At 40.5% G+C, this 27,993-nt stretch overlaps 1 protein-coding gene across 2 annotated transcripts in view; it reads right to left on the bottom strand.

Moving 5' to 3' along the window:
* The window catches only part of cntfr (ciliary neurotrophic factor receptor), a 174,473-nt gene that overhangs the window by 60,562 nt on the left and 85,918 nt on the right, over nucleotides 1-27,993 (bottom strand). For both annotated transcript variants that reach the window (XM_026338945.1, XM_026338944.1), the window contains one exon: nucleotides 14,005-14,238. In XM_026338945.1, coding sequence (XP_026194730.1) covers nucleotides 14,005-14,238 — 234 coding nt within the window. The remainder of the gene's footprint in view (nucleotides 1-14,004; nucleotides 14,239-27,993) is intronic.

Raw genomic sequence — 27,993 nt, 5'->3', positions numbered from 1 at the left:
CTGCTGTTCTCTTGTCGATTTAATTGTCATAAATGATGAAGCCAATGAAAAGTAAAGAGACATTTAAAAAAAAAAAAAAGCGCTGCTCAGATGGGATCAAATTGCAAAAGACACATTGGAAATCCAAAAGCAAACTGGGAAAATATACAGAAAGGCTACGAGGAGCGAGTAAACAGACACAGGCTCGGAGGAAAATATGAAAGGAAGGTTAAACAAAGAGGGAGAAGACAGACAGAAAGCAGAGGGATGGTGAAAAAAACAATGAGAAAAGCAGCCTGAGCAGGGAGATGCAGGCAGACTCAGTGGACTGTGGTATTGCTTTGATGATTTCATCTTTCTCTATGATTAACACACAATAACTTTCCCCTCCAGAGATGCTGGAAGAGACACAAATTTATTATTATTTTTATTTTTTCAGAGATCAGAGTTAATGTCACTTTCTCACACACCTACAAACACGTGCGTGCACATGGACATGCCTGTTGCAAAAAACGCGTTCGCTCCTGAACGCACACAGACGCACAGTTATCGTATGTCCCCTTCTTTGTTAAGTTGGTAATTGCAGGAACAGCTTGTGCTGGAGAAATTGTTCGTTATCACTTTTATCAGATTTCTTCTGAACTTTTACAAAGATTTTGGTTAAGTAACACATGTCACCTGACTCCGACAGGCTTCGCAGACGTGCAAGAGTCTCAGAGCGGTGAAGCGATTCGCGTTAGTCGTGTGATGGCAGATGATTTCATGGTGGATCTGTGCAAACTAAAATAACTCCTGCTCAATAGAGCGAGCTTGCATCAGAACTAGGAAACACTCAGAGACATTGACTGTTTCTGAATTTTGGTCTAATTTTTCGAACATACTGTGAGAATTTGGGCTTTTCTACAAGGAGGTTCACGCGTGGATGTGTTCCAGAGTATGCAATGTACCAATTTTGGATGAAATCTAAAGTAGGAACAAAGTGTTTTTGAAATTTTGCAAAGAGAGAATAAATTCTCCATGTACTACTCGCTGCTAGTTGAAATTAGTTATGAGTCATGCTCAGTTATGCCATCCTGCACCTCCAGCAATGAGATGCAAATACTCATTCTGGCAGTGGATGCAAGACTAGTTTCACACTTTTGATGAGTGACAAAGACTCTGATGTAATACAGGAAAACGGCCTTTGTTATATTAACATCATACAGATTATACTGTACGTTCCTCGTTCGCTCATGATTCCTGACGCTGCTTTGTTACCTCTCAACATGAATGGCATTTTGTTATGAGCAATTGCACCTTTTAAATCTGTGTAACCCTTTTGAAAATGTATATAATCCACAGTGAATGGGTGCAATTCAAGGCTAGCTGAGTGCTTTTCACAATTTAATCAAAGAGTGAAGCAAACAGGATGTTTTGCAGTTCCTCAAGGCTTGCGTTAATCAAATCTGTAAAGTGACTGTATACCAGGTACACAGGAACAGGTAGACGGAGACAAAAACACACCAGAAGGATGAGAAATGGCATTAGCTGTTGAAACTTGTATAATAAAAAAAAAAAAAGGTGTGAAATAAAAAGAGAAACAAGAGCAAACTGAAGGGAAGGATGGAAAGAGAAAGGAAGAGGCGACGAACACACACACACACACACACACACACACTGTTTATTGTATGTACAACTCAACATGTGCCAAAAACAGCTGGGTTCACACTTCCCCAAACTGTGACGGAGATCATTAGACTTGTGAGGAGCGCGCTGTATGTGTGTGTTGACGCGCGGCTGTCTGAATTGAAGCCCGCACTAACAACCGGCAGGCCGGAGGGCTTCACTGGCGAACACACACACACACACACACACACACACACACACACACACACATACACACGCACGACACCATGAATAGAGCCCATATTTCTGTCCGTCCAAGACCAACATCTTTGTGTTTAGAGATGTTCGGAGCGGCCCATTTGACACAGGAGCTGTGTTTGTGCGACACTCCTTTCATCCGCCCACCGCAACATGTGTGCGCATGTGTGTGTGTGTGTCAGTGTGTTTGTGTATAAGAACATCCAGAAGGCAGTGTTTGTTTATCCTAAATACAAGCAGACTTTCTACTTTTCATATCCCATTCACTCAAGCTTTCTTTTTTTTTTTTCATATCATACATCTAAATCCTAACTCTTTCTGGTTGATCAAGGCCACATCGGCTCCAAAAAATTATTTTTATTCCCCCACATTTCAGTGTCAGCTCCCATCCATGTTTAACCTCATGGTACTACACTGGGACTGCATCTATTTTTTCCTCTTTTCCATCTCTCTCTGTCCGTGCTCCTTTCTCTCTGTGTCTTTTCCCATGCTGTTATGTTCTGTGAGTATATCTGTCTTGGGAGCATCCCATTTGGCCACAGTCCAGGCTTACAGCTGCTGGGTCCCCAGAGAGAGCCGACTGAAACATCTGTAAGAGGACAACTGTACTGCAGCCTTGTATTACTATGTGGTATCTTGCAAAAGACAACAATATAGAAAAAAGAAAACTGTTAGTGATGTCTTTCTTTCTTCCTAATGCAACTTGGAGCAGTTTAAGAAGAAATCACCTTTGATAAATTTGCTGCATCAAATGGAAATGCAGAGTGGTTAAGAAAATTGTTAAATATGCGTGACATACAGTATACGTTTGTGTAGTTAACATAATCATGTAATAATTGCGTTGTGATGCAGCTTACTTTACATACATACATTTACTTATGGAAAGCAGGTTGCAATAAAATAGTTGGCATGGATGATGTGTGGCGTGTAAAGTGCACAGACCTGAGTCCTGTGTGAGGTTAGATTGGGGGCAGAAAAGCCCTTTAGTTTAGGCAAGAGAACGACTGTGTTCTTCAATTTTAGTACAGCTGTCTTGTGTGAAGTGACTGTCGCACATAAAGTTGAGGAAAATGACAAATCAAGTGCTCTGACAAGACACTTTTGCAGGGTTTTGGTTTCAGGTTTGGGACACATTCAACTGAATGGATGTGACAGGAATTGCTGGAAGGGTCAGAACATTTTTAAACCTCCAAACATTTGACATTTGAATCCCTTTTGCAGCCACATACACACTCTCAGAAATGGCCAATGAGCATGTTTTCATGGATATCAGGCCATTCTTCAGTTGCTTGACGTCAATGGAGCAAACTGCTCAACCTCAATGCTGGACACTTTGCCAGGGGGAATGCTCTCTGGTCAAAGTCTTGCTTTTTCTCTGTTCCTCACTCACTGACTTTCTCTCTCTCTCTCTCTCTCTCTCACACACACACACGCGCACAGGATTGTAAAAAGGCCAAGACAGCCCAGAAATTGCTATTTCACTGGACACTAATCAAGAGGGAACAGGCCTTTACCTTCTTGGCACAGACACAAAGCACACAGTGACAGCCACTGATGCAAACAGACGTACACACACTCCCTCACATATACACATAAAAATACTGCTGCAAATTTTGGCACAAACAAAGATGTGTGTGTGTGTGTCTGTGTGTGTGTGTGTGTGAGTGTGTGTGTGTGTGTACACCCACAAGGACAGAGTGACAAATTAATATGAAGCACACAAAAAGCACCCACAAGCAGAAACACCTACATACACAACCCACATATACAACCCACACACGTACACACAAAGCGCAGGCATGCCGCATGTCAACTTGTAGGAAACCGTAGCAAACAGAGGAGACAAGATAATAATACAGTCAGTCAGTTTATTCCAGTACTTCTGGATGGGTAATTAGAGTGAGAAAGGGAGAGAGACACAGGCGGAGAGAGATAGAGAACAAAAAAAATACTGGATCTTGGGTCACTTCCATTTACAGAGGACTTTGTTTATGAGACAGAGGGTGATCAAAGCCACTTTTTGAATAGAATGTAACATATAAAATGACTCCAGGGTTATTTAAAGCCCTTATTGAAATATTAAGCAACCTATAAACAATCATTTTATAGTACTGTGTACAGACATTTAAGGAAGAATAAACAGGAGAACAAAATTGAGGTGGGAGGAGAAGAAGAAGGAAAAAGTAGTACAGTGGCTTGTAAATTCTGAAAACTGACACAAAATGATCAGAGAGGGTGTGTCATTAAAAAAAGAAGCAAAGAACAAGGAGGTTTAGCACAGCAACAGCGCTCACACACTGCCAATTACTAGATATATTTCTGTGGTTTTGTTTCATGTAGAGCATTTGAGTGGAATAGAGCTGGAGCGTTGAAAATTTAATTGGAGCAAGGAGCGGCATTTTAGAAGACTAGACGTGACTTTCTAGCTGCTCTGCTTCATCTGCTCAAGTTTGCTCCATTTGGCTTTAAGGCCACCAAAAAGCAAAAGCATGTGCCTCGAGTTTTTTTTTTTTGATGTAGATGCAGGAGTGTCTCAGCGCGTTCCAGTTTCACCACGTCTCTTCTTCGGACACCAAACGCTAAACCTTGAGGCACTGATGCGCTATACTTAGCCGCTTTCACAGATTTCTGGAGACAAACATTCTCATTTGGTGAAAGTCCGGAGGAGCAATGTGCCACAAAAAAGTACACAATGCAAATAAGTTGTGTTTTGTTTGCAGTGCATTGATAGAGCACCTTTTCTTTATCAAATCACGCAAAATTTACTCTAATAAACAAAAGTACAGACTGTTTTCTTGTTACCCTTGGTGTCCTGTGACTATCTAACAGTATTAAACCAATAATTAATTTGGCCCTAGCTTATGTTTTATTCTTGGGTTTTACCTGTAGAGGACAGCATTTGTCGTTAAAAAGGATAAGTCGACGTGAATACCTGAGAGCTGTCTACGGGACACAAACAGTTTTGAATCTGAGAAAGGAGTGGGAATCACTCAGAGGCATAGCACAAACATTGGGCACAGCAAATACAACAATTTGGAATGTCCTGAAAAATAAACTGGTGTAATGAGCAACATAAACCAAACGGGTTGGCCTAAGAAAACCAACAAGAGCTGATGACTGAAGAAAAACCACTAAACAACAGTCACAGTGACATCACCAACAACTTCCACAGAGCAGGGGGGGCGAAGGCATCACAATACCACAAGATAAGTCAGGTTAGCCAACAGTTGAACGACAACACAACACAGTCAATATAGAATATTGCTATTGCATGTCCACCCTCGACTGACTGACTCTTAATGATGTGCTATGCCTTCTTTTGGCTGGGTGTGTTATTTATTTAGTTATTTTTTTGTCGAGTTAGAGTTCATATTCTTCCAACTGAGGGATTACAGCCTCTGTTTTGCCTTTTCTCATTAATGCACGTACAATTTCATTTCTCACTAAATCCTCACAAAGATCCTGAATCCAGCTTTCTGCCTGGATCATTTCCTGTGTTAGGCTCCTGTTCCTTAAACTAAGCACCTCTGTCTCTAGCTGGTCTTTATCTAACTTAGTTTCCCCTGGACTTCCTGGAGAGGCCTTTACTATAGACTTACTTCAACTTGAACTACATGCCCATTAATAACTGAGGTTTCATAACGTCTCTCATGCTTTATTGTCTTCACCCTACAGTAGACTTCATTCCTACATTGCAAAAACTTGAAAATGAAACATTATGGCTTTTTTTTGTAATGTTTTTTCTAAAAGAAATTGGTAAGACAGACCTGAGTGCAATGCAACCCTAAGAGAGCTGTAGCATAATTGACTCGAGTCTACACACGGATACCAAACAATACATACACACTTTGATCCCAGCAAGGACAAAAGGAGCAAAATAATAACACTGCAGTGTTAGACTTTCAGTGGAAGCTTATATACACCAAACCCCTGAGAGAACGGGGACAAGAGAAGAAGAAGGTAATGGGTGATATGGGACAGACCAGGGAGTGGTATAAGAGGATTAGTGGAGGAGAAAGAAAGAAACAGAAAGAGATAGAAACGCAGAATTGGGATAGAATTTGAAGATCTGAGAAGGCGACGTCAGCTAGACATGCTGTATGGGAGAGAGTGGAGGTCTAAAAGATGAGATAAAATAGTAGGATACTCCATACATCCACAGCAGAAATATAAATATGCAGCAATCTGACAAATCTTGTTTAAAATTTCATTTATTGGCAGAATGCTGAGTATTTTACTTAGGCCAAACAGCTTTTGACACACTGTCTCTATTCAAGATAGCAACACTAACAGACAAGGGTAGAGAAAACAATCTTTCTCGCCAGATTACTCCCGATACCCAACAGATACAATGAGGCCAAAGCACACATAGACTCTTTTTTTTTTATGTTTGAGTTTCGCTCATGGCTTCCCATTGACTTTGACTTCCATTTTACCATTTGTTATGGTTGTCTGCTATAATAAAGTGATGGGAGTTGCTGTTGTCCTGCAAATAGAGCAAAAAATGGAGGAAGAAAAAAAAAAAAAAAAACTGGCGATATGGAGCGGAACGAAAGCACAGAAACCGTTATAGAGGGAGAGAGGAGGAAAGGAGTAAGAGAAACTCAGTGAACGAGAGGCAATGGATGAATGTTCAGATATTTCGTTCGGCATTTCAGACACAGAGGTGTCGATTATCAAAATGTGGAAAACTGAAAGAAATGACCTTCTGATTTCACTGAGGTAAATTAAATGTTTCCTTTCCTGCTCTGAGCTGTTACTGAACAGTACACAGGAAAAACCGAGATCTAGTGTGGTTGGATTAATACTTAGCCTTTAAATTCTCCACCGGGTGATCAGGAATTACTTTTGTGAATCTGGCTCTTTCAGATTCAAACTATCACCTTTTTGTATTTGTTATTCCTCCAGGTCTTACCCTGCAATCATTTGAAGTTCGAGGACTTGAAAATACTAATTTCACATCGTTCCAGCAGACGGGGCGGCTTCTTTCCCTGACAGGGACAAAAACTCTAGAGACCGACTGAGGTTGACAAACTGCTGAATTCAATTCTAAGACTGTGTAAATCCATCACACATTTCTGTTTAATATAACTGACCGAGCACTGGGACATGCAAGGAGAGTAATTAAAATAGAAGCTGAGTAGTTCACGCAGTGGCTTTACATGTGGGGCCAAATACTTCCCAGTTTAAACAGGAAGTCCCAGAGGAGATGGAGCTGTGCGTGTTCACCATCCTCCATAGTGATCTGTCTGAAAGGAGACAAGACAATTCCATTACCCAGCGATGTAGCATGAGTCCCCTGTGTCTGTGTGTGTGTGTATGTGTGTGTGTGTGTGTGGATACGCACCAAAACAAGCTGCCCAGGGAAAGGAAATATATATCAATTGGAATGTTTGTGGAAATAAACTGCCTGAGGGAAACACAAGAACTCACTCTCCTTCAAGTCGTCTTCTCCCGATGTACAGTCAGTTTATTTAAACTGTTATGGTTCAAGGTCATATTTTTATCTACTGCTTACAGTATAATCAAAGTTGGGGGACGCCTTAAGCAGTTAGTTCAGGATCTCATGGACTTTTTTGGGGATTGTTGTGGCCTAAGATGCTTGACTTTGCTGCTATTTCTCTAAAACAATGCGATGAATGTCAAGATGTTTTTGGGTGTTTTTTTTTTTTTTTGTTTTTGCAATTGTGGGAAGTTAAAATAGTTAAAATAGTTGTTGGCATAGTTTTCCTGAGTGTTCTAAGTAACACAAACAAATGCACTCACACGTACACACAGTTTGTCACGCGAACAGGAAAGCATGCCTGCATCACTTTGTAATTTATATCGTTACCACTAACCATGCTTATTTAATCTAACTCACTTTGATTCTTTCAGCACTTGCAAAAGGTCTGAAACCAACGGCCTCTGTCACTGCGATTCTTCATGCATGGTGTCTCTTCTAGGTGAATTTTACGGGGCAGAAAGTGTTGCACAGCATCGTACACGGAGTAGAACAATTTACACGGCTTTCCTGCGAAACATCAGGGAACTGTGTCGTCATTAGCAGTAATTTCAGCAGACAACCCACCTCTCCTGAAAGTTTCACGAGTCGCCTAGGCTCACGGAAGATATGGAGTCTCCCAGTAATGGGATGTTTCTACTCATGCCATTTGTGCTGTATTCAGCAGTTTGGACTGTTTTGGGAAACTTTGATGAGTAATCCTATGCAACAAATAATACACTGATGAATTAAGGAAATAAATGTCAAATTGTAAATATCAATTGATTGTGCCACCTAAACTCAGACAAGTCCTTCTTTCATTTCAGAGACAACAAGATGAGCCAAGATGTTTAACAGAATAAGTCGATTTTTGTTGTTTTTTTTTTTTTTTAGTTTTTGTTCCATTTGTTCCCAAAACACACACACCCACACACACCTTAATGAAAATGGCCTTGTAACCCAGCCCACACCCACAACGCTGACTGTTACATTTTCTTTTATAGCTGTTATCATTAAGAAAAAAAAAAGTCTACACCACAACTGTGTTTACAGAATCACATTGCTATGATCTGAGAGCAGCTCAGACTGGATTGTTTACAAGAATGAGTCAGTGCCAAACTTAGAACCCCTTTCCTTGTGTGATGATTTATGGTACAAATTCATTACTAAACAGACACCACTCTTGCTCACAATATAAATGTTTCTTTCTTTATTATGGATGTTTAGAAATTTGCCATTACGGCAACGGGAGTGTTCTGTCTGGAGTGTCCTTGATTGTCTCATGAATTATCTGTCAAGAATTTGAGAGGAGAAAAAAAAAAAAGAAAGAAGTATCACTTCTTGTCTAGTGTCAGCTGGCAGGCTGAGTGTCTGACTTGCACGCTGAGTGGCTGAGTAGCTGGCTAATGGGCTCTAAAGATGGGGAGTGATCAGTGACAGAGCTTTTAGATATGCACGGCCTGATGTTTGGAGGGCCATTGCAATTTCACAGCTCTACACCAAATCATCGCATTTAGGGACAAATGGTTACCACTGAAGAGGACACCCCTGAGACAATATCATCCTTTTTTGACATGACGTAGGCTTTCATTTTGACAACTGATCACTGTCATTAAAGATTCACAAACTGTACTACCTATAGAGGGAAAAAAGTGAGTCCACAGTAGAGGATATTTTGTGCATTATGTTAGTTATAAAGTTTTCACCACACAGTGAACCAATGGCTAAAAAAAGCACATTATCAGAGTTCAAGTCTATTTCTACCAAACTACAGTAGTAGAATTTCCACGCAGCCGGTGAAAAAGCTTCAGGTTTACTGGTTGATTGGCCGTTCTCTGGAGGACCTTGTGTCTTCCAGGCTGACAGGTTACTATCGTGACTAGCCGGATATATGACCCACTGCAGTTGATGTTGTGTTAGCTGGGAGGGGCGGCACATGTTCAGCTGCCATAAATTGTTTAGCTGACGGCCACTGAAGACAGCAACAGACAGAAGAATGGACAAAGCCAGAGAAAGGGCAGACCAGCAATAAACGTCCCCATTGTGGCAGCGTAGGGAAAAGATGTTTTTCACCAAACAGCGCCAGAGTTTTATGACCTCTTATTAAATTCTAATGAACTTTTACTGTCAATACTCTTTCATATGTTGTTATCAAGCTGTCATTTTTTCTCTCTTGCTATTACTGTACATCAATTCACATTTTGAAGATAAGTGTTTTTGAAGATATGATTAAGTAGTCTGGTGCTACAGACAGTACTTGCTTTTACACCTCAGCAGACATGCCAGCACGCAGTTTGTACTTTTTAATTGTAGGTTTTAATGTATCTAAAGAGATGGAACATATATATCATACAACCAGGAAACGAGGAAGAGAAGCATCAAACACACATCACATCAGCATTTCACTTTGAAATGAAAATTCAAGTCAACATGAAACACACACACACACACTACTATGGGCTCACTGTGTAGACATGATGTCGACTCATGCCTGCAAAAAGATTACAAACATTTGGCACGAAAGTGGAGCAAACACACGTATAAATGGATGCGTTCAGAGACGTAGTGTGACGTCCCCTGCTCTTAATTGTAGCCAGGGTAAACACACAGCTCACAGACGCCTCATACTACAAGCCAAAACACAGTGACAGACTGAGACAGGGTGGCAGAGGATGGATGGAGGACCCGGAGACAGTGAAGCAGAGGCACGGAAGAAAAAATGGATGGTGGAAACAAAAACAAAATGTCATAAAAGGATATGTATACAAGTGACAAAGAGACTGAGCAGGCAACTTGACATATAGTCACAAAGTCTGAGGGAAAAAAACTAAATTCCAAAAAAGCACAGACAGATGGCTCAGCGCTATTCTCCTGACAACACTTCTATCTGTGTAAAATATAACAAGCCCCGGGTGTAAGTCATAAACACTGCATAATACCAAACTATCATCATGATGGTAATCACAACAAGTGTAGCATGTCATGATGTCATTATCACTGTGTCTAAAAGTTTTGTAGTTGACAGCTAACATAATGGAAAATTCAGATAAAAAAAGATAAGTACACAAATAGCAGGGAACAGTGGGGGGAGTGATAACAGATTAAAAAAAAAAAAAAAAAGAGGCAAACACAGAAAAGATCCGTTAGGAAAAGAGTGTGAGACAAAGTGTGAGATTGCAATCTGAGCCTCTGTAGCTTGAAAGGTAGAATTAAAGTCAATGTCGCCCCAGAGTGTGCATTGAACATGTCATAAAATCACCAACTGTTATCAAGCCAATTATATTCACTGCCAGGCCAGACCACTAGGGTACTGTTCCCACAAACTTGTAATTCAGCCCTGATGAATAGTTACACAGTGTAACTACGTTTCTCCCTCGCACGCGCACATTGTTCGAGACCACCAAAGTGTCATTATGATGCACAAAATCGCCACTGGTGGAAGGAAACTCATGCACACACGTGCACTAGCTTCCACGCAGACATGCAGCATCTCTCACACTTTCTTTTCTCCTTGACACACACACACACACACACACACACACACACATATTATAGTCTGTTTATGCATGGCATTATTCACCCTGCTGACATAATCTACCATAACATAAAAGTCCCATTAATTCAGTCTTATTTCAGCATCCAGTAATTCATCATTGCCGATATGATTAACCAAACTGTCACACTTCCATTCTGTCTCATTCATCAAACATTTGCATGGAAATGTTACAGTTAACATCAGCTTGGGAAAAAAAATCTTGATGGGGTAAAGTGCTCGGCTTTCTACCGGTTCTGCTGACAAGTGGACCAAATCATTCAGGTGTGGTTTTTCTGTTTAGTTGATGGTGACATTCGCTCATCGTGTTTTCAAAAAGGCCATTCTGTCCTCAAACTGCTTTGATTTATGCTGTATACTAGACTGACAGCCTATTTACTATGGTGACATTTTGACTCAGTGCAGGTGAGGCAATGGGACCAGCCAGATCAGTTTCTTGCAAACTGCTTTTCTCTGGTTTAGACCTGAGGTGTAATATAAGAGTGTCAGAAAGAATAAAACTGGTATCAGCTGCCTGTCCAAAAAAAAGTCACCACTTGGATTTAACTAAGAGCCTCACACTGGATAATTACTGCATGGATGATTATTGTTCAGCTGGCAACAAGTTATTTAACACTAACTGATGCAGTGAGTAGCTTCTCATTTCTTAAACATGTCAGAAACAGTGTGAATCTGTTTCATAAGGGTCAAGTTATTGGCATGAATCAAATAAAGAAAACATCTGAGGAGATTGATGAAACAACTAAAAGAAGGTCATGTGGTCTGATGAGTCCAGATTTACCCTGTTCAAGAGTGAACACCATTAAGACTCTTTGAGATGTACTAGAAAAGACTCTCCCATCATCGATACAAGATCAAAAAATGAATGCAACCCTGGACGGAAATAAATGTGACATTGCAGAAGGTTATCGAACCGATGCCGTGTGCCGCAGTCAAAACTGAAGGCGGTTCAACAAAATATTAGAGTGTGTGACTTTTCTGATGGGCAGTGTATTTTTCAGTGTCATGCAAGTGATGAATCAAGGTTTTTCTCGTGCAGTGTATCAAAAACATGTCACTTTTGGCTCCGTTCTGAAGTGGCCAGCCATCATAACAAAGAGGTATTTAAGCTGGCCAGCTAGCAGCTGTAGAAGGATTCCTTTAATGTAGAGTGTTACCTATTCCTTAGACTACCAACAGACTCTAATACAGAGGGACGGAAACTGATTACTTATACATATGTGAGGAAATGCTGTCCAGCAGAGATAACGCAGACGTGCACCCTTGGTTTGTCTACTTTCAAATATTCCTTTTGACTAAAAAATGTTTTTCTCCAACCGATCATTTAAGAAAAGACAGGCGGCCATCAATCATGGAGCATTACTGTGCTGGCAGATGAATTGAACAATCAAGCTGAAGGAGAAAGGAGGAGGTTCAGGTGTTGATTAGAAGAGGCAGTTGTCGCAATAAATCGGAGGTATCAGCAGATGTAAAAGAAATAAAACTCGAAACACACACTCTGTTTTTGCCTTAGATAAACCCAGTGGGGCCTACTTGAAAATTTACAATATAATCCATGAACACAGTATCAATAGCGCTATTTTTCACAAACTAACACAGTAAATTCACAAGAGTAACAATATGCAATGATGGTGCACACTTAACTAATGTTACAACTAGCGTCACAAAATGAAGTATCTCAATAACAATGTCCTCAAACAAACTTTGAAATAATGACCAAATGAGCACTCCACTCTCTGAGTCCTTCTGTTCATTTTGTTTAAACGTGCACTTTAAAAAGTTAATCCATGCATGAACAAAGATATTTCACTTGAGCTAAATACCACATTTAACACAGGTGTTCCCGTCATCATCCTCTGGGGTACTTGTCATTTACAAGTCTATCCTATCTCAACACCATTATTATGCACAGGCCTAGTGTGTAAAACCTTCACCATCAGGATAATGGATCTCAAAGGAAGCCGTAGCCAACTCACAGGCCACGATGACATGCCGTTAAATCGACACCCATTTAGCTATTGTATGATTATTAAAATGCACAGCCGTAACAACAGAATGACCAATGTCATTGTAACAACTCATCATTAGAGCTAGTCAGTTGGCAGCGGGTCCCACTGTATGGACTGTTCATGACAATTCAACTCTTATATTAGCATTTAAAATGTAAATGAAAAAGGCATTCAAATATTATAACTTACTATTAAAATTTAGCTAAAGGCTAAAGGGTACACCAATTAATGTCAGTCTATTAAAACAGCATCCTGGTAATTTAGTAGCCAGCTGCATGTAGTTTAATCATTCTTTCATTTTGTGCAAAAGAGCATCAATATTATAGTGTTGTTAACACGAGGTCTTAATGTCAGCACTTGACATTATGTGCAAATCTATTCAACCCTATTGTAGCAGTAATTGGGTGGCTATGTGATTAATGCCTTAAATAATATGTGTCAGTATTTACGTTACCACAAAGCAAATTGTGGTGATGGTAGCTTCCACTCTCCTCCAAACAAAGTCAGCTGCACAAAGTACAAAAGCTTTAAAATGCTCTAGAGGCTGTTGTGAATTTCTAGACAGGTTGAGTGAAGCTCTAGAATCACTTAGTCTGGTTCAGCTTGACAGCTTGATCAACAGATCAATGGCATCTTGTGATTTGGTGCTTTTATGTTACATACAGTATGGACACCAACACGTTAGATGTGTATATTGCGTGTACTGTGGGTCATATCTTAGCTCTGCATCATCAGAAATGTGTGTGGTGCTTCTCCTTTTTCCATCACAATGTTCAATAAGCCACGTCTGTACTGTCACATAAGTGGTGCAACAGCCTGCAGGACAGCTATTATAGAGTCATAACAAGATGATGAGCATTACCATGGTGCTTGAGGTCAAGTCAGCTGGAAGTCATGTTTTCATATTCTGGTATATTGTTTTTCTCTTTCCATACATACAAAATAACTCATGACTTTTCTCATTAATAATTCATGCTGTAGATTCCTTTTGGAGTAGTAATTGCACCGTATGTTTTGCTTTATTTCACTTTTTGCTTCTGCAATGACCCAATTTCACCTCTGTGATGATTGACGATACGTCGAGTCTTCTGTGAAATGATACCCAGCTAGCTACTTACTGCCGATGTGCAGATAGATGGTGTCACGCCTCTCGCCGTTGGGGTTCTGAAAGCAGCTGTAGAGCCCATTGTGGCCCAGGTCCACTTGGGTCAGGATCAGTCTGGGACCTTCTAGACGGTGCTGGGCCTTCACATCTGTGCCGTTCACCTTCCATGACACTGATGCGTCATTGTCCAGCGAGCCGCACTGCATGGTGACATCACTGCCCATTCGCTCATACTGGTTCCTAGCAACTGGAGACAGAGGCAAAGATTAAATGTTTATGATATCAGCTAATAACAAGTCAAAAGTGTGTGTGTGGGTATGTGTATGTGTGTGGTGACATTACTGCTTTGTGTGTATTGTGGCTCCAAGCAACTGGGCATGTACCACATATATATACTATCAAAATAAAAGACTTCTAATAAAATAGTTATTTCAACATATAGAAAAGGCAAATGTTTTGTGGGGGCTGTTTGTGCTCACGCAGTCATAGTGTTTCAAGTTACAAGAAAGAGGCTGAGGCAAAGGTACAATCTATTCTAGGTCGCAACCAATGTAATGAACAGAATAACATTTGGCTTATAGCTGCATTGCTCAGCCACTGATTTATAGCAGCAGGAATGGACTAAGTGGAAAAACATTTTTGCCATTTTTGTACTGATCATAAATAGTTCTGGTCTGATTTTCTTCCAAATATTGCTAAAGTGAGTGAAGAACAGGGAAGGAAAGTCAAATCTTGTTCCATACAGGAAGCCAGAGTTTCATCTAGCAGGGCACATAAGGAAAATCTTATGTTTATTGTCAAAAAAAAAGCTGAAGTTGTGCTCTGTTCACTGTGACTTCTGTTTTCTGTGCTGCCTTTATTCCTGCATTGACTACATTGCAATGCTGCCTTTGTCCATTGGTTCAGAAGAGTTGTAGAGGTCATGACCCCAAGGGTTAAGGGATATATGTGAGCCTAATGGAAGTCTTAGCCAGAACACCGGGGTTAGAAGCCCTGCTCTGTTAATAAGTCCCACGGGACCTGTCGTGGCCACACGGAGTGAGGACCTGAGATTAACACTTAAACACTGAGGATCAACCGCACAACAAGACACAACAATAAAATATTGATCCCCATCGTAGGAAAAGCCCTTGTCTGCAGAAAAAAAAGAAAAGAAAAATGGTGGCCCCACTGGCCTCAGATCAAAAGCTGTCAAGATCCTTGTCTTACCCTGATGTCTCTCTCTCTCCCTGTCTTTCTTTAGTCTGTGTCACCTCCCTAGATTCTTTCTCAGCACATCGCCTCTCATCTTGCTGTTTTACTGGAGCTGGCTTCCTTCTATCCATCTCCACAGACATGCCTCTTAACGCAGATGATACAGATGTCAGCCTAGTATTCCATGTATATTTCATGTCCCATAACAGAGCCATCTATATTTAATAGGACAAGATCCCTGTCCTCAATAACGTTACTCTGACACTGTTTGTTCTCTCTCTGTCTTCCTCTCTGTCAAATCTTCCCACTAAACCTCCCCCAGCCCTTACTGTGTTCTCCCCGTCTCTCATCCGTGCTCATTTTTCAGCTTTCACGTCTCTCTTTCTTCCCCCTTCTGTCCATCGTCATCATCTCCATGCTTGTCCTCTCCATTTCAATGAGTCCAAATTATGTGTGTGCATATGAATGTCAGTGGCAAGAAATGCCATTTTCCTTTGATCTCCTCCGCTGTCAAGTTACTTTGAACCGACGTGTGACTTTATTTACATAAAGAAGTTATTTGCATCTTAGCAAAACTATAGAGTTTGACTTTGAAGTAAGCTTTGATGGGGATGCTGGTGCCCCCATGCTTTTGGTGGCAAGGAGGCTTGGAGAGGAGAGGAGAGGAGAGGAGAGGAAAGGAGAGGAGCTTTTCTGCAGTATACAGTATATAAGTAAGTCGATGAACATTTATGCATAGTCTCTGAAAAAAAACAACATTATTCTCCAGGCTATGGTGTAGAAGAGTTATTAGAAGAGCTCCCTTTCTAAAATACCACCCACCGCCTTTAGGTGGCATTAAGCTGTTATCAAAGTGGGAGATCCTAATCCTCTTCCTACCGATGTCATGAGAAAGTAACACGCACACACACACACACACACACACACACACACACACACACACACACACACACACACACACACACACCAGGAGACTGCCTCTTAGAATATTTTGCTGAAACAACCTTTTTTTTTTTCTTCTGGCTGCTTCTTGTCAATGTCCTTCAGAGTCTATACACAGCGCTGATTCTCTGACCCCTCCACTCCCCTCTGCCACATCCCATTCTTCTTATCCTCTCAGGTTACATCACTCTTTCTGAACCTCTGTTTTTCCCAATATCCATTCATCTCTCTTGCCTTTGCTCCTTCTCCATCTATCTGTTTCATCTCTGTCCTCTCCTACTTCTCCTCTTTCTACAGACAAAGTTCACTTTCTACTCCTATCATTCTCCTGACAGTCAGTCTCCATGTCTTATCTCTCATTCTCCACCTGTCTCCTTGCTTCCCTCCTCTCCATCTGCCTCTATCCATATCCTTTCTCACCAGGATTTCTATTATTTAGCCCAGTCGGTTCTCTTTTCTTGTTTTCTTGTTCATTCCCCTTCATTGTCAGCTAATTAAAGATCTATAGACACACTATCAGCTGTTATTTGAGGAGTGTTACATCTAATTATGCTAACAAATCAGCTTTGCGTTTGAGTGTAAACATAATGGACTACAGAAACATTTTATCTGTCTTTAAGGACTGTATCGCATTCATCTTTTAGAGAAAATATTTGCTCTCAAGCTAACAATGACAGTTTGATTGTGATTGTTTTAAATTATTCAAACAAACCAGAACCTTTTACTCTTCTTATAGAGGAATGATGATGCTTTCTATCTTTTTTTGTGAGTTGGCACCATGAAAATTTAATGTGAGGAAAAATCCGGCACTATGGGCTGGATATATAAATGACAGGTCCCTGTGGCATGTGCGATGGCCGTGACAAATTCTTATTTCTTATTAGCTGCCAGGTATAAATTCGAAATGCACTATGTATATTACACTGGTGGTTACCTTGGCAACAGCATTGCTTTTTGATGTTACCCACCATATACTAAGTCGCGCTGAAAGGGACCTCACTGGCAGTTAATGTAGTATTAAAAATTTATGTTTATTTTAACAGCTCAGCACGTGGCCATGGATACAGTTTACAGTTATTATATAGCCCAGAGTTTCATATCGACTTTATATTTATATTCCAATTTTCTTGTTACAAGAAAAAAAGCAAAGCAATACATAATAAACAATGCATTACTCCAACTTTCATCCCTCTGACACTGGACAAATCCGTGTTTATATGTATGTAAATTTGTGTAAATTTTGAAAAGTAGATGGCAAAAAAACAGTTTTGATATGTACTTTACAGAAACTTGCACAAATAGGAGGAAACATTTACTCGTAGCTATTTTTTAAAGTTGACTGAAACATCGGATGATATATGTTTGGCAGTTTTACATGAGGGAGACATTTATTTTTATTTTCTTTGATTCATTACAGCCTTACGTGTCACCCGGTTCAACAATGTGCTTGATCTCACTGTATTTGTCTCCCTTATCTTGTTTTCACTCTGTGTATCTGTGCTCTCACCTTTCCCTCTCCCCTCTCCATCACTCTCTCTCTCTCCCACTCACCTTGAAACTGCTCCCTCATTCTCCCTCTGACTCCCACTGAAACTTCAGTATTCATAAGAGGTGCGGTATATCACTGAACGGGAGTATTCTGCACACATGACACACACATGCATAATACACTACATTAGCGGAAACACAAGAAGGAACACTTATGAGAACGCTCATGTACTCACTCACACGTATGCACAGACACAACCCCCTGCATAATGTCCTCATGCCTCATCACCATACAGACAAGCAAGCCTAATAACCATAATGACATTCAGCTCAAGTGCTATTGATCTCTTGGTAATAGACAGAGCATTGTAAGCAGTGTTGGGACACTGTTATTCTCAACCAAATCAGAATGAAAATCATCAATGTCCTTCACAGAGGTTCAATTTTACTATTATTATTCTGCTTATTTATGTCAATGCCAGCTGCTCCTCGTGAATAAACAGTATAACCCTCCTAGAGGTGAAGAGGATTGGATAACTTGTTATTTAGTGTTTTGTGTTTTGTGCTTTGAGATGAAGTCAAGTAAGTTATAGCGGTATATGAATAATGACTAAACACAAACAATTGCAAAAGCACTTTTAGCTACAAGTGAAATGTGTTTTTTTTTTATGACCTCAAATCAAAATACAAGTTCTGCAAATTTTAACTTGCTCTTTTGTTATTATTATCACTGTCACTGCATCTCCATGCCATTAAAGGCGTAACTGAATGAACTGATTAGATTGAGTAGACAGATATGCAGATATGTAATATGCAACCTGACTCGTTGGTGGAGGCATACACGCATGAAGTGGTCAGTTTTTGTGAAGGTCAGCCTGCACATAGACAGCAATAAAAACATAGTGAACACATAATTGAATCTGTTCATACACTCAAAAATGTATTTTCAAAACAAAGCCAAAGATTTAAGGTTTAGAAGACTTTGAAGTATGCCTTCTCAAAACCACAGAAATGTTAATTGCAACATTGGTGAGGATTTTATTTTATACTCATGTGTTTTGCTTTTGAAATATATTTTCGTGTTCTTGCAGTTTCTGTGTGAACAAGCTGAGTCCCGTAAATGCACACGGTTCAGGATGAGAATAAGAAACAGGAATCTCCAGAATTCGGGGGGTAACCAGGAAGACAGTCATCTCAATTACAGGAAAGTTGAACTTTTTATTCATAGTAGGAATCTGCAGGGCACTGAGGATGTTGTAGCTCTTATGCAGCCTTGTGGTGTTTCCCCAGAGCCGTGCATTAGCATAAAGTGTCACATTTTGAGGTCGCTGATGTTAAGACCTGCAGGACATTACACGCACGTCTCTCTGTACAGATGCTATTTAAAGAATGAACACACACACACACACACACACACACACACACACACACAGCCCCAGGGGGCTATGATCCACATACAGTATAAAATCCCAAAGCTGTTTACTAAACTGACAGAAGTGATGAGCCAGGTGAGACATAAAATTGGGTCAGAGACTAAGATTCTGTGTGTTAAACATAAAAGTAAAGTTAAGAACAATGGTAGCAGGGACTATTTAAAGATAATGCTTTAAAACAAAAATAAAAAGAACATCTCTCAGATGCAACTAAAATGATGTTAGATAGATTGAGACACACACTGTATCAGTGTGCTCCATGATTAATCGTAATTCAACCATAGAGATCAATTAAGGTCAAATTATTATTAGCAGGTGAAACAGGTGTCAGAGAAGATATTCATGAGCACAAGTAGCCCCACGGCTTGATTAGCTAATTAAACACTGCTAGAATTCCTTGTTCAAACATCGAGTGCCACCGGGCAGGACGCTGCTATACCTTTCCACTGCAGCATCATTCAAACGGCTGTTGATGAAGTGAGGCCATCGACTTGGAAGAAGGAGTTAGCGTAAAGTGTCTGTGATTTAGGATTGACTGTTCATTCAGGAATGCTTCAAAGCCGTCAGAGCAATATTAGATAACACGAGAGTAAATCCAATGCTGCAAATATAGTATTTGGTTCTGTCATTTACGGCCTTATAACTAGGAGACTTCATCATATGCTGTATGTTTATAGCAGAAATGTTTGCATGATTTATGCAGCCCTGGGTTTTGTCTGCAGGTATAAAGTCTACCTACTGCAGTGCACACCCATGTTCTCCATGTGTGGTTTTTTTGTTAAGGTATGAAGACGTCATTCTGTCGCCACTGTTCCACTGGTTTTAGGACAAGCATAGCCTCCAAAAAAAGGGAAGAGTCTTTGATCAAATGCACATTTTTGAATCGAGATGTCAGCTTTAAAAGTACATCTTTTTAAAATGGGGGAGGAAAAGAACACTTGCAATCCCATGGATTCTCTGGGTTAGTGGAGCAGTAGAAGAGTAGAAACCAGGTCCTCTACTTCGGTACAGTGGCATGCATGCACACACACATGCAAACTCCCACAGCTGAACAGGCTATCTCTCCAAAAGATCCAGACGGGCATATGCACACATGCATCTAGCAACAGCACAATCCATAAAACAACCACACCCTGTTCACTAGATTAGAATACTGATGAATTTAGATCACAGAGAACCAGCTGTGTGAGCCTGTGTGTGCATGTACGCGTTTCAATTTACACAGTATCTGCCTCTCACAGAGCGTGGCTCTATCGCTGCGCATCTATGAGTTCACTCATCTGCCCATGCATGCATGTGTGTGTTTAGAGCGCGTGTCGCTGTAAGTAACCAGCTGTAAGTTATGATATGACTCCACAGCGGCAGCATGAAGTGAAATTGAAGTTCAGCGGCGGCATTCTGATTTACTATCTCAAAGTGTGATATTCCTGGCGTTGGTGCGTCCACGACGGTGCACGGTTGCATGTGTGTTTCAGTGCAATTGTGTGTGTGTGTGTGTTGTGTGGGAGTGTTTGTTTGTAAAAATGTGTAGTTCTCCTTTGGCGTGTACAAATCAGACCATGTGAGACTGCATGGCTTTCCAGCCGGGCTGTAACTCACTAGAACATTTATCTGTGAATCGCATTTGTATGCCTAAGGGGAGCCGTGCCTTTTGAAAGTCCAACAGTAAAATATTTGATGGGCTGACACAGAGATAGAGCCCTGGAGAATTATCAGTTTAGGTTCAGAAGATCAGAATTTCTCACACTCACTGGTTGCACATGCAGGATACTGCCTGGGCTACTTATACTCATACTTGAGAAATAAGGTGCACGCAGCTAAACAGTGATTGGTAGAAGACTGGTTATTGATGATTTCTTTTGGAGTAAAATACATTTATATATATATATAAATATAATAATTCTGTTTTAGCTTAAATTGAAAGTGAAAATTGTGTTGTCAGTATTCATATTTAAATATACTCATAACGCTGTATTTAGTTGGTGACTCCCTTACAATTAATATTCATTTAAGTAAACACTTGGTCACTTAGTTTAGTAATTGCTACGGCTTTGTTGTAGATAAGATAAAGATTGTGAATTAAGAATTCCTGTGTTTAGTCAGCACGTGTAGGGGAGCAAAAGACAGAATTTATTTACGGGGTCACACATGGGTTATTCACGCCTGATTGGACTGTTGCTCGGGGCCTCTGATCCACTTCTCCTCCAGCCTTGGCCTTCACTTGTGTTTTCATTGGACCCATGTGGGCAAAGACAGCTTTTGAAATCATTTACACTATTATTTCATATCATTATGCATCCCAGAGCCATACATATTTATTATTTCTTTTGCAAATGTTGTTGTTGCTTGTGTTTGTGTGTGTGAATTCTGATATGAAAGGTCTTTAATAGTCAAATAGAGTTATTCTAGAGTTATAGTTGATGTTGTCTTATTATGGGATGGGCAGCATTTGTAAATTTAATACCTGTATGTTTCACAAGTGGAAATGCTTCTGCCACCCTGTTGATTTTCCAATGTGTTTGTTTACAGTGTATTCCTTACGGTAGCTGTCAACGACTGCTACCATGGTGGTTATTTGCTGTGCAAACAAGCTACAAACAAGTCTAAGCTACAAGTGTTATTAGACCAACACTTACTCACAGTCTCTATATTTAGTTGTGTTTATAAAGATATGAAGGACCCAGTCTGGGCACGAGCATTTCATCTTAATCCTTGAATGTGTTAGGTAAAAGTAAGAACTAATGACAGACGGTAGGCGCTATTTTTAATATATATATATATATATATATATATATATATATAATTGTACTGACTCAGATTGTCGAACAAAGAATGCAATTATTATATTAGGCTCTGGGAACGTAAGATGGATGAGTTTTACATTAATCAATAATCAGGTAGTTGAAAAACATGATCTATGGGTTAATTTGTTGATGAATGCAATCATTAGTTGGTGTGAGAGAAATGTTAATTGTGCACAGATTGTACACGTTAAGCTAACAGAGGTGTGGGCGTCCTTTGAGGACGTGGGGACTTTTAACAAAAACAAACACAAGATGGAATCTGGAAAACATTTCCACAGTGCTGAATATTTGCTGCTGTTCAGTTTATTTGAAATGCCACTTAGTTATTTCGGCTACCGGTGGGATTATGTTACGGATTCTTAATCTATTAATCAAAAACCATCACTTGCAATTCGGACATTTATGTCAACTGAAAAGCAGAGGCTGAAACATGTGCGTATTCCGCCTCAGTGAATAAGTCACACAGCTACTGTTTCTGATCATTTTTTACAGCCACAGTGACTTTTTCTTGCCTCAGTCAGCATGTGGCACAGCTGGTTAGGCAGGTGCCTCAGATGTTTCTGTGAGGTATGACACAGCGAAATGCTAAGTCCCCCAAGCGATTTATAAGACAGAGAGCCGATTAACTGCTGTATGACATAATAAGTATCAGCAATAAACTACTGTTGACACTTTCACGGTTGTGCACATATTAATACACTGACACAGATGTACTGTGGGCTCACTTGTAGTGTACTGTACTGTAGGTTTAACAGTCTTACGCGCACGCGCTCTCACATGTACACTTCCTCTTCAAACATCTTGGAATTAAGTTATCACTTTATCCTCTCCGGTCTTTCTTTCCCACAGAGGGAGTAACATTCAATCTCTCTCTCTCTCTCTCTCTGCATTTGCCTCTTCTTTCATGTGAGCACGGAGGCAGCTGCAGCTGTGTAAGTGTTTCTATGTGTGTGCGTGCATTTTTCTGTGCACGTGTGTGCATGAGTCAGGGCATCAGTGCTCAAATAAATCCACTTCCTGTTTCCTGCCATCTCATCCTGGTCCCACCGCACATGGAGACGTACAGTGTTCGGTGTGTGTGTGTGTACGAGTCTTATCACCGCTCTCATCATCTGGCTTGCGGAAGCCGCCGGAGAAGACGGAAAAGATTTGCAACGGGGTTAATTGATACTTCACATTTTAGAGTTTGTTGTTGTGCGGGGAACATGGAGGCGAGAGACACAAGAGGGAAGTGTAAAAAGCAGGGGAAGAAGCGAAGAAGAGAGAGATGGAGCGGAGGGATGAAGAGGAGAGAGCAGCTAGAGGGACGGGGTGCAGCACAGGAGGGAGGAAGGATTGTTGCGAAGCAAGCTGGGCAGTTAATATTTTACAAGCCTGGATTAGAGAGATCATGAAATGAGGAATGGGAGAAGGATTCCTGAGAGTCAGCTACAGGGATAAGGAGTGAAAGGGAGTGAGACAGCTGGATAATACTGCTTTGATCAGAAACATCTGTAGGTTTTGTGGAATTGAGAGAGAAAAAACAAAAAGAAAAAAGGAAAGACAGTGAGCGGTGGGAGAGAAAAGATTGCATCCTGCTTCATCTGTTTATCTCAACAGGTTTCAGACTGACTTACTATCTCTGTCTGGCTTCTTTGTCTGTTTTGATCAGCTTGAGTTTGACATGAAAGGTTCATACTGGTTTCTCATGTTATACTTTCATCTACTTATATATATTTATTAGTTAAATTTTGAAAGGCTTAAAAACAAATATTCTAATATATTAAGTAAAAGCAAAGCATCCAACAGCTAGCACTTGTGTAGTACTGCTGACCTTTAACAGAATTACACTGTAGTTTTTTTTTTTTTTTTTAATTGATTTCCCATCCAGGCAGTCGCTGGTTTCCATTCCTTCCACTATGTTATGAGAGACAACTTGCAGAGACTTGAGTCTTGCTTGACACTGGTAATCCATCATGCCGAACATTTCCTCTCCATTAATTTTTTGTCATATCAGCAAAGAACCAAATTTAAACATCTAATTTACATTTTGTTGACCCATCATGAAGTCGGTAATGTCATCTTTAAGCAGACCGACTGTCTCAGCTCACAGCAGACCGTAATCGTTCGGATTTTAGGGGAGAAACACAGGAGCCAAGGCATCCTGAGTAATAAGATGTGATTAAATATTCCAACCCATAATTATTCTGGTGTATTTCCAAAGCAAAATAGATATGTAGATTATGTTTTTAGAGAGAAAAAGAAATTATATGAAGTGCATCAGTGGCATCATTGTAACCCTTAGCAAAAGGAGATTAGATTGTTATTATCTGCAGTTATAATGAATCATGTATCTAATAAATATGCTGTCTGACTCCCCTTTGGCCAGTCTGTATAATAATGACAATCACACATAAGCCTGCAGAAACCTCCCTTGCAGTTGTAATCTTATTGGTTAATAACGTGGCTAACATCACCCAAAGCCTTCCCAGGGAGGCAAACTCTGAAGGTCAGTGCTAATACCCGGCTGCTCATTTATTAAACCAAATGGGGGAACACAGGGAGAGGAAACAGTGAGAGTGAATAGATAAGGAGAAGGAGAAAATACAATAGGGGAGATAAAAGTAGCCATAGAGAGACTTGGAGAAAAAACACAGTAGAGCAAAGGGCAACAGGACAGAGTACAGGGCATACAAGAGGGAGCATGAAGAAAGTTAAGGAGATGAGACAAAGTATGAAGTGATAAGTGAGTAGAAGGGGAGATAGAGGCGGGAAGGGTTTCAAAGGCAGCGATGAGAAATGGCCGCTTTAATTAATGGACTGTAATATATGACAATATTCCCGAGTTCCAAGATAATATCAGCAAAAGTTATGGCCGTCATCACGGGCACCCTGTGCAAATATACTATGACCTTGACAGAGGAACTGAAGTGGCATGGAAGTTTGGTGGGAAAAAAAATGCTTGAGACAGGAAATAAACGTGTCTTACCCACTATAAAAAAAAAAAGTTATGATAGCTCCAATTATGAAAGAGGCTGGTGAAAAATGTTGAGTCTTCTTTTTTCTCCCCCTTTAAAATCGGTCTAGTGCAGAATCCGGGCCAACTCGATGTCCTGTTTAAGTGCTATCATTTGGCTTGCGAGTTGACTTTAGCACATTTTTGACACTAATTTAGGTAAAGGTGAGTTCTTTTTCGACATAATTTCTATCAATTTTACAGGGAGAATATGCTACAAACTGCAATCACAGAGGAGTTTTTGTAAGGTAATGTAATTGCAACTTGATTACGTTTCCTGTTAACACAATGACAATGTTCAAATAATAAGTTGCATGTATGTGGTTTTTATTTCTGGCATTTCTGTGACAGTGTTATCAGTATGGTTATTATGTTATGTGTCTTTCTTTCATTTTCTCAGATCTGGATTTATTTTGTGTTACTGCTTTAGACATGTATGCTTGTTAATGCTTTTGACTTAGATGAAGATCAGATCACATTTTATGTCAAATTAATGCAGAAAACCATGACATTCCAAAAGGTTCACATACTTTTTCTTGCCACTGTGGCTCCAGCATTATTAAAGTTTTTTATGGTTGGGTTGAGGCATCACAGCACTGGGTTATGGTCAGAGAAATATTGCGGCTAGGATAATAGACAAAAATCACTCACTTCACACACAACAGCTGCATTCAAATTTAAACCAAAGCACAATCTTGCTCTAACCCTAACTTCAGTACTTTTCTCGCATAAACCCTTCCTTATGGGGGACTTGGTCTCAAACTCAGGTCCAACACAACCACCTTCCTTTTCCTTTTCCCAAAACCTAAAAATGTATGCACAGTTTCTATAATGCAGCTGATCTCAACTGCACATAAGAGATACAGACCACTTAAAACAACAACCATCCACATTCATCGAGGTGACGCTGCAGCAGCTGAAGCTACAACACCGGAGCGTCCGCCGTTATTTTCATTGATATTTGAGTCAGTGATCAAAAGACGAGCATCCTAAGTGAGACTCTAGGCTATTTCCCTGGTGCCACAGAGGTTCAGTGAAATTCAAGAGTGGTTTTTCCATGGTTGTGTGCTCCCAGTGTTGAATGTGTGCCTGTTTTCCAAGTACTGGTAGGTAGCGAGGGACTCGCACATGAGTAGTTCTGGAGCTGCAATCAATCATGTGTGACTGTGGAAATGTACCAAACCTGTATTACATGCAATCCACACAGGGGCATGCACACACCAGCGTGCACAGAATCACACAGATGCAGACGCACAGCTGCAACCTAAGCTGCGTTTGTGTCCACCTGCTCTCTTTGTGATTCGTCCCCGACCGAAAAAAGCACTGAGATACACAACAAGCAAAGCTGCGACGAGGCAGTGACTGTTCTCGGATGCAGCAGAAGTAAAACACATTGTCGCATCTGTAATCCAAGGAGCGGAGAATGTACAGACTGACTATTCCTTCTCCTGAGCTTCAGCTGGCACGATAAGAAGGGCTGAAAAAAATAAAGGAGTAAAAAAAAAAAAAAAAGTGTAGAGGAGCCCAGCGGTGCACGTACACAGATTTATTTGAACTGGAGCAGAGCCCCGTGGTGTTGTTGCTCTGTCCTTGATGCTTAAGTTTACTTACACTTTCACGCTTGTCATTTGTCAAAGAAAGACTAACGATGCTGAACAAAGCATTTGCTATGGAAATCATTATCAGCGAATCATTTTCCATGACAATCCGCCCCGTCTTCCAAATAGCCCTCATGAATACTCTGACTTCAAAGACACTTGACACAAAGTGGATAGTACTCTTTCCGCCGCACAATGAGTTCAAAGGAATGTAGGTTAATTGATGCAGTAGGTTCTAATGATGATTGGAAATAATGTTCATAACAAACAGCAATCATTAGATCAAAGTCAGACCTCCGAACTATACAAGAAGAACATTTTGCCCGTCTAATGGGATCACTTGTGAAAATTGGAATCCATCGTGATAAAAGTAGAACAGTTGTGAAACATACATCTGAGGGTGTGAGTGCATATAAAAGTGTGGATTTTAACAAAAAAAAAAAAAAACCTGCAGTACAAGCGTCACACATACACGCATCTGCTGAGAAGAAAGTAGCGTTAAGTCCTAAGCACACACGGTCCACACGCACAGTGTGGAGACGGAGACATCGGCTATGTGTGTGACTTCATACATTTAAGCAGTGTGGGTTCCTGAAGTAGGTCTATGGAGTCATACCGAGCGGTCTTGTCTGCACACAAACATGCAAATACACCTTTGGCATGCATAAAACATCCTTCCTGGTGTCTGACTTGCATAAGGATGTACATTCACAGGAGAACACACACAAACACACACACACAAGCATGCAGAAGTTTGCAGGAAAATGGCTATTCATCTCCTTTTTTCCTCCATCCAGGTGGGTTTCAATCGATGGAAATAATCTCCTTGTTGGACCCAGAGCGCTGCAGCGTAATCCTGAGCTTACATTACATTGCATACATTTGCATCTCTTTCTCTTTATCAAGATATGTGGGAATTAATTAAAATATGCTCCCCGGCGCGCTACGTACAAGTGGTACAGTACATAGGAAGCAGCTCTGGTGAAGCTACAGAACAAGACGGTCAATAACAAGCGGAAAGAACCGGCAAGAGCAGACACAGCCGGAATCAATAGATTTCTCCCTTAATGACCCAAAAGTCATTTCTTCTTTTGTTGCTTTTATTTCCCCCTACTTCTTTCTCTCTTAGGCAGGTGCTTTGCTACGACATGGGCCACAGCCAGTAAAGGTTTGTCTGTCTATGTATGTTTGGGCTGCTTAAAGTTACTGGAAAAGCAGCGAGGGCACAGCGTCGTCCTCTTCATCGTCATTGTTAGCGGCTCAAAGAAACAAACATGCACACACACTTTAAGTGATTTCTTTCTCACATTAACCTTCATTTGTGTTCTTATTGTCTCTTGTGCTGCACACACACACACACACACACACACACACACACACACACACACACTTTCAAGCCACAGACGGGTCAGTCTTTTTGCAGCAGACTGTGAAACCACAGAAATGCAGAAATGTCAGAGCTGCAACAACAGGACAACCAAATGGGAGAAATTAAGGGGCTTTGTTGCTGCTTAGAAGGAATGTCAAAACACATGTTATAAATGAGTG

Source organism: Anabas testudineus, chromosome 22, assembly GCF_900324465.2.
Source record: "Anabas testudineus chromosome 22, fAnaTes1.2, whole genome shotgun sequence".
In the NCBI taxonomy this organism is placed as follows: Eukaryota; Metazoa; Chordata; class Actinopteri; order Anabantiformes; family Anabantidae; genus Anabas; species Anabas testudineus.
The sequence above is the reverse complement of the archived record's forward strand: the minus strand, read 5'-3'. Positions and strand labels throughout refer to the sequence as shown.